The following is an 8,708-nucleotide window of genomic DNA, read 5'->3' on the forward strand; positions in this document are numbered from 1 at the left end:
TACTGATTCATAGAGTCTTCTTGAGTTCTTGAGTATGGCTCTATTTTGGACTGTTCAGTGGGAGGTAATAGAGAGAAGATGTGGTTACTATCATATAGTACAGTGGAAAGTATCAATAAAGATCTAGTTTGGGTCCCAGTTTTAGTATTTAGTATCTATCATTAAAAGAAAAATTGTTTTAAACAACACTCCCATTTACAGATGAGAAAACAGAGACTCAACCAGGGAATGGTGATTTTTTAAGCTCACACAGCTAATGTAGTAGAGCCAGGATTCAAAAAAGGGTCTTATTGAGTCAGAGGCTATATGCTTTCCACCCTACCATCTTGACCTTGTTTTATGATTTCTGTAAATAAAAATATATTGTATTGTTGAAAATTGATGGCAATAAATTTTAAGGGTTCTCATTACAAAAAAATTTATGTGAGGTAATGCAATCAGCCAATCCACAATTGATACATATTTCAAAACATCATGTTATACGTGATAAGTATAGGTGTTTGTTGAATTAATTAATTAAAAAGGTGAACCAGAGCATGCCTTCAAAGTGATTGTCTTGCCTTTTGACTAAAGTTTTGATTTAAAAAAATATGGATTCTGTTATCTTTCTAGGAGCCAAGCATCTCTTTGATTCCCATTGTTTTGGCAAATTCCCTTTGTAGGAGAGAAGCCTTATAAATGCACCTGGGATGGCTGCTCCTGGAAGTTTGCTCGCTCAGATGAGCTCACCCGCCATTTCCGGAAGCACACAGGCATCAAGCCCTTCAGGTGTACAGACTGCAACCGAAGCTTTTCTCGCTCTGACCACCTGTCCCTGCACCGCCGGCGCCACGATACCATGTGAACTCCATAGGCCACACTAGAGGAGCTGCACTGGTCTCTTTCCTGTGTGTGTGCTGAGGTCAAGACCATATCTTCCTCTTTGACTTCAACTTGCCTCTGGGATGGGGTTGGAGGATCCTACTGAGCCAGGTTGTGGAGACTGGAGAAAAAAATAGCTAGTCTCCCATGGGGCTCTTCATATTCCACCTTCACCTCTCCACTATCCAGACTTCAGTTTTTTCAACCTCCGCATGGGTTGAATTCCAGTGCGGCACCCATGGCTGCCCCTGCCCCAACACCCCTTCCCTGAAATAGACATTTTTCCTACAATTACAAAACAGGAATCAAACTCAAGGCTGTGAACAAACATACGCTGCTTTTTCCCTCTATTTTTCTCTTGTTTTCTATAACTTTTATCCATATCCATATATATGTACATATATGTGTGTATATATGTATATGTACACACGTATGTATTTTTAATCAGTACTTAAAGGCAGTTGATGGGGTCTTAAAATGACTTTTCTCAAGTTCCTAGATGAAGGAGGCATAACAATATAGTGGACTTGTAAGATTTACAGGAATTTTGGTCCTAAGTATAGGGCATCTTCTCAGTGAATAAGGTGAATTTCACACCAAACTTAAAAGTTTTATAAATCCAATTGAATTTCTTCTTACAGTTTGGTTTTCAGACAGTCCTGGTGCTTCTTAAGTCCATCAAAAGGAATGAAAGGATCTTCTTGTCCTCTCCTCTTTCTCCTCCTGCTCCTTTAAGATTCAAGATTTTGTGGCACAGTTACATTCTTTGTTAGGTTAGATTTGGACAAACATTCAAAGCACAGTTCAGTTCAGTTCAGTAGGGAGAAAAGTGTTCCAGGAAAATATGTTGGGCAGTGACAGGAACAAGCAAACCTGGGGCAAACCTGAGAACAAATAAGGGTGACTTTAATTTGGATAAAATATTAAAAGTGCTGTTAATCACAAACCTCATTCAAATGCCAGCCTGTTGAGACAGTGTCTTGAGGGGCTTCACTGTACTGTTTATTCTTTTGTTTACATAAAGCAACTATTCAGTATAATACATGATGAGAAATCACACATTGAGGCCATGTTATACAGAGGTGAGAGGTTGAAAGAAAGGAATTATGTTCACTTCATAGCATTACTGGCATTCATTCCTGTGTTTTGAATGGAATATAAGGGGCTTTTGTGAAAACTGACATACAAAAAGCAATTTGATGTTTTATAACTGCATGACCACCTAAGCCATTTCTTTTAGCCATTACAGCAGGTTGCAAAATTCACATTTGGTTGCCCAATCAGTCTGTTTCATGATATTATCTGGGGCATGAAATCCCCTGTTCCTGGCCCTGGACCTCAGATCTACCTCCACATAGCATATTTCCTCTCCCAGAATGAGGGGAAGGGGGCTTTGTATCAATTGGATTGGTCTCAGCCTCTCTCCTAAAGATTATCTTCATATTGAACCCCTTTTCCTTGGCAGATATTCAACCAGTCCCTGCTTGAATACTTTAGGTTACTACCTCCTGAGGCTGTTCATTCTAAGTCAGATTTCTAGCATCAAGAAGGGATCCTTTTAGCTGTCTAGTCCTACCCATCCCTAGTATTTTACAGATAAGACAAATACGGGTCAGATTTTTTTCTCCAGATGTTTCCTTGAGGCCTTATAGACCTGCACACTCATTCTTCCAGGGATCACATTATTAAACCAAATTAAAGACAATTTTTCGTGGTTGGTTGCAATATTTGTCCAATTTTATATGTTATACTTAAAAAAATCTTTACACCACCCAAAAATAATTTATAGTTGATGACGTAGTAAAATGTGCTTGTGGTCATTGCCATATAACATTAGGCTCACAGTTTTTCTATTGTAGCACTTTTATAGTATCTAGATTTTATTTACCTCATTTCAACTTGCAATGTCTTTCTAGACCATAAACTCTCCATAAATTTAAGACTGCTTGTATTTTTCAAAATGACATGTAGGTTTTTACTATTATCATTCTTATTTTGATATGGGCTTTTTCCTGACTTTTGGTGTGCAAGTTCCAAACTGTATATTAATTACTAAAGCACTAGGAAATATCTAGAGCCAGTATGTTCATGGAGACATCTCTGTAGCTGTAAAACAGGTTGGCAAAGGTAGATTATCATCATACATAGATTTAAGCTTATGATTGAGTAGTTGGTACAGTATTTCACAATAGAGCTCAAGGGCATATTCATTTTCTCCACAGTTTGGATCCTAGGACTCCTTTTCCAGAGTTCAGACCTGATATATACCCTTCAGACCTCAGGATCATTTGCATTGGGACATTTGGTTTATTTCTAAGTAAAAGCTATCAAACATACTGTTACACTAATTAGGATGACCAAATTATGATCCCAAATATTGGTGTCCCTGACATCCCTAAGACTTTATTCTAAAATTTTTCTTAAAGTAATGAGAGAATTTGTTAATTGTCTTTACTCAAGAAGCATTTTTAACCCTATTCTCATTGCCCTGTCTTCTCAATAAAATAAAATCTTTCCAATTACATAAGCTTTAAGAAATGTGTCAAGATTCATAAAAGGAATTTTCATAGAATACATGTATTCAAATACACTACACAGCAGAGTTACTGCACCAGAAGCACATAAAACTTTGCTAGGTAGAAATCAAGGTGGAAAAGGAACTAAAATGTATCTCTCCTGGGTAGCGTTTGGGGTTTAATTGAATTTGATGTGCTTATACCAGCTAAGCACTGTTAGTGTGACAGTTGCCTAGGATATAGAAATGACTTTATCTAATAATTGAATAATATCATGGAATTTGTTACAGTGGAATTCCTTCATCTGTATAAGATTGGCAGTTAAACATAACTTGATAATTAAGACTATAAAATATGGGGGAAATATGAGGAATGTGAACTGGTTGGATAGATTAGGTGAAGTGTGTTATGGGTAAAAAATAATAAAAGTTTATCATAAAAACTTTTTAAAATAAACTTTCCATTTTGGAACATTTTCAGATTTACCAAAAAATTGTGAAGATAGTAGAATTCCCTATACTACACATCTAATTTCCTCATTACTAACATCTTACATTAGTAGTGTACATTTTCTACAACTATGAAAAAATATCAATACATTAATATTAACTGAAGTTTATACTTTATTCAGATTTCTTTAGTTTTGACCTCGTATCCTCTTTCTGTTTCAGTATCCCATTCAGAATACCATATTACATTTAATAATCATATCTCCTCAAGTTCCTCTTGGTGTGACAGTTTCTCAGATTTACCTTTCAAGGTCATTTTTAATGGCCTTAGCAGTTTTGAAGAGTATGTTCTTCAGTTGGGATTTGTCTGATGTTTTTCTCATGAAGAGATGGGCATAATGGGTTTGGGCGAGGAAGATCACAAAGGTGAAGTGCTATTTTCATCACATGGTACTTACATGACTTATGACTTTTGATGTCAACCTCGATGAACTGGCTGAGATTGATTGTATTTATCAGGTTTCTCCCATATACTCTTATTCCTCCCTTCCATACTTTACTTTTTGGAAGGAAGTCACTATGTGCAGCCCGTACTAGAGAGTATTAGTTATGTACCACATCCTTTAGAGCAAGTATCTATATAAATTATTTAGAACTTTTCTGCATGGGTGATTTATCTTCATTTATTTATTTATACAATCATTTATTTATATCAGCATGGACTCAGATATTTATCTTATACTTTTATGTAGTAATCCAATGCTAGTTTATTTATTTTGTAACTCAAATTGTTCTGACTTTGGCCATTGGGAGGTCTTTTGGGCTGACTCCCAAGTCCTTTTGACATATGCCCATCACTTTTTTAGAATGTCCTTACTTTCTGGCACTGCAAGATGTTCCATTCTCATTTTGCATATTTTCAGGCCCACTACTATAATCAGCCGTTTCATCAAGGAATCCTGGTTACTTTTACTATAGAATTGTATTAGAAACCTAGATCTGGGCATTAAGTATGCTTGTTGCTACTAGAGTGCTATTGCTTTGAGGCCTTCTCAGCTGACAGAGCAAGGAAATATATGTGTGTATACTAACCTATGTATATACACATCTATAAATATTTCTGGATGTAATTATCCATATCTGTTTAGCTATACATGAGTTCATATTGATGTTGCAACCCTAATCCATTACTACATGAATTAGTCTAGCTTTTTGCCCCTTACTTATCTGTAGCCTTTCATTCCAACAGTGAAAAACATGATTCCCAACTTCTGCCCTCTATTTACTTAATTATTCAATTCCACTATACACACATATAACATTATCTGAATCCTTAACCTGGACACCAATGAGAAAGAATTTTATCACTAAAACCCAGTGCTTATGTACATAATAATAACATTTTTGGCATTCCAATAATTCTTTAAAACAAAGTAGTCTACAACATTCTGGAGTTAGAGATTTCTGTGATCTGAATTCTAAGAATCTGGGGTCTCTCCTGTCCCCAGAAAGTTTTCTAATGTACTTTAGTAAAAGAAATTCCATTGGAAATTGACCTAACCTTGAATAAACCAAGGGAATTTATTTATCTTTCATAGTGTGCTAATCCCTGATGAGGTACTATAGACAGATGGACACAAAAGAAACTGGGTGGGCCCAATTTAAAGAAACTGCACTATCTTTTCTCACAGCTAAATATGGCTCTCTGATAATGAGGTGCTACCCTAAGTTGCCTCTCTTCCATATTTTTCCCAGTCTCTTACATAGTTGACCTTAGGCAAGTCACATCACCTCTGTGCCTCAGTTAACCCATCTGCAAAATGGGAATCCAAGTATCTACCTCACAGGAATGTTGTGAGGCTTCTTCTTAATAGATGTTGGCAAAAATCATGAGAGATCTCTAAATGAACAACTAAGTATTATAAACATTACTATAATGATAATTATCGTACCCTATATTTACCCTATGAAAAGGAGAGGATTAGGCCTCCTAGGTGATAAAGAGCTAAATTTGATTCAGTAAGAAAGATAATTGAAGAGTGGCCACTAGAAGCAATATTATTTCTTGTTCTCACTTTCCCTATATTTTCTTGGTTACTAACTATAGGATTACCAAGTGTTTCTAGACTTGAAACATAATAGATATAATAGGTATATTCCATTATTTCAAAGCTATATTTTCCTCTTTCTTACTCTGCCTGGACTATATTACATGACACCCTGTCAGAAGCACAAAGGCAGTTTCTTAAAACCTTTCCTTCAGTCTTTGATCAGTTCATATTCATTAATTACATTTTCTCCACTTACTGTACTGTAAACAGTAAAGGTAGGAGGGATGAGGGGGTGGGATGGTTAGGGTGGGAATGGGCAGGGAAAAGATGAAATTCATATCAGTGGCAGGATATTTGTTTTTCAAACACTGGTTTCACTTTCTGTGGTGGGCTGGGGTCAGGGGAAGAGATATTATTTTGTTAACTGTTAAACTCTCCTTCACTTCCATAGATGTTTCCTAGGGTCACTACAAGTAGCTTTGTTGGACATTACTTTATAACTATGTTGTATGCAGTGCTGTTTTCATTGTATTCCTGAAAAAAAGGTGAAGAGAGTCCCTAGTGGTGTTTATCACTGTTTTTTCACAGGAAGTCACAGCTGGAGAGCAGTGCCAGAAACTGACTCATTTTTGTGTTGGGGAAAGGAGCCTGCAGTGAAGGGATTGATTGAACTTTTGTCATTGTTAACTTGTTTAAAGAAATTATAAAACAGTATATTAAGCTTTAACTTTTGTGTTTTTGTCTCTTTATTATAGTGTTTTAGAGCAACACCCTGTTTTTCCTCTATTTTATACTAGTTCCTGCTCCAGAAGCATGGCTTTGAGCAATCTCTCATGTACAAGTTTGTCATGGACCTCAAGATCCTCAAGAATTGCTTCAGTTAGCATGGCCACTTAAAGGTTACTTTGTTCTAGTTCCATGGGACTCTCCAGTTGTGACATCCAGGCAGGGTGTGTGCTTGGGTACTAAGCAATCTTGTTTAGTTCTATTATTGTACTTTTTTATTAATAAAAATATTTTAAACTTCAGAATTCATGGCTATTATCTTGAATTTGTCTCCAAATAGTGTTTCTTCAACATGGGGTGATTAAATTATTTTCTTTCCCTCTAGCTGAGTAAAGTTCTGATGAAACTACTGTTTAATATCATGGGGCAACAAAGGAAATCAGACTGACTCAAACACAATAAATTATCTGTTTAAGCCCATGAGGCCCAACACATTCTTGGTAATATATTTAACCATGTCCATGAATGGGGCTCCATGAAGACTGTATGCTATTTTCTGGTATAATTCCTGTATGGGATTCCACAAGAGTTTATAGAATACAGGGATATGTGCTCAGTTGATTAGGTTTCTCTACCCAGCCCTGTTCTCACCATTTTGTGTTTTTTCCTAGGAAGAAGGATAAGAGAATATTGGGAAAATGTAAACTCTAAAGATATCTTAATACAGCTATCAGCTTTGTGTAGGGATATGGGAAGTTGGCTCATTGGAAGGTTTTGTCTTTCAGAGAAACACTGGGAGAAAAAGAAAAAAGGGAATTCTGTGAAGGAAATCAAGGCCAAATTGGAAGGAACGATTGAAGTGATGGTTTCCAGAGAATGGGATTTTCACTGCAAATGATAAAAATAATGAACATCAGATTTTGTGGATTTTTTCAGAAATATTTCTTTTGTTAAAATAAAAGGAATATTATGATGAAAGCAACATTAAAAGAACTTTTAAAAATGGAGTTGAGGGGACCATTAAGAAAGCAAGACTTATGCACAATTTAAACTGCTGCCTAGGAACATGAACCTTGGTCTCTTCCCTACTTTGACCACAGGCATCTAGAATGACAAGAAGAAGTGAACAATTATATTGTACCCAGTGGCACAAGATATATATCAAAAAGTTACCACACTATTATGGAGATCTCCATTCTGTGTGTAAATTATTTTATTTATCTTCTATCAGTCATGTAGCTCCTGTTCCTTCTCAATATCCAATAACACATAGAAGCTCCCACTTTTATTGCTTTCCTTGGAACTCTCATTCAGAGCTATGTGATATTTGTCTCCCAAATTTCAATTTCTGTGAGACCAAATAAAGTCTTTTTACTTTCACAGTTTCTGAGTTTGCATTGATTGTCATTATATTGTGTCAAGAGTGGGATCAAAAGTGACTCATCTCTACCTCCAATGCTGTCAGACGTGAGTAAAGAAGCCCTTTTATGCTTCACCATCTCTCTGGCAGCTTCTGGTCGTAGGAGTAAATGGTTTCAGTTTCAGTCAGAGGGGTAAGTTATTTCAGTCTCTGAACCTTCTGTTTCTTTGGTTGAGGTTCCAAAATTTTATCTGGGTATTCTTCATTGTTGGATGCCTGGGAGGGAAATCCTTTATTTAGGTGTTTAGGAGGAACATTCTCCATTTGGATGGGCATTCAAATTTTTAAGAAGAGCAAATAAAGCATGTATCTACAGTTAAATGAATAATGATAGCATAGACCTACATGTATTCATTAAGATTGAGAACAAGACATTTATTGTTCAGACTTCAGAAGCATCCAAGTACCAATCCCTCATCAGAGGTAGCCATTATATTATTTTCAGTGATAATCCTTTCCTTCCATTATTTTAAAAATGTATCTTTCCAACTGATGAATGCAAACCTAAATAATAGTTTACTTTTGCCTGTTTTTGAACTTTAAATAAATGGAATACTATTTTATGGGGGTTTGTGCTTTGTTTCTTTTACTCAGAGTTATTCCCGTGAGAGTCAATCATGTAGATATGTGTTAATGTGTAGTACTTTTATTTTTATTGCTGTAAGATATTCCACCACATAAATAA

The 8,708-nt window shown here is 35.9% G+C and overlaps 1 protein-coding gene across 4 annotated transcripts in view; it reads left to right on the forward strand.

Annotated features, from left to right (window-relative positions):
- Window positions 1–7,985, forward strand: part of Klf8 (KLF transcription factor 8) — a 44,188-nt gene extending 36,203 nt beyond the window's left edge. For 2 of the 4 annotated variants that reach the window (XM_027924836.2, XM_027924837.2), the window contains one exon: window positions 663–6,908. In XM_027924836.2, coding sequence (XP_027780637.2) covers window positions 663–844 — 182 coding nt within the window. In that variant the 3' untranslated portion in view covers window positions 845–6,908. Of the gene's footprint in view, window positions 1–662; window positions 6,909–7,388 lie in introns of those variants that run through there. The other 2 variants (XR_003581160.2, XR_003581159.2) reach the window with 2 other exon arrangements.
- The last annotated feature ends 723 nt before the right edge of the window (window positions 7,986–8,708 follow it).

This window comes from Marmota flaviventris, chromosome X (assembly GCF_047511675.1).
Source record: "Marmota flaviventris isolate mMarFla1 chromosome X, mMarFla1.hap1, whole genome shotgun sequence".
NCBI classification, from domain to species: domain Eukaryota; kingdom Metazoa; phylum Chordata; class Mammalia; order Rodentia; family Sciuridae; genus Marmota; species Marmota flaviventris.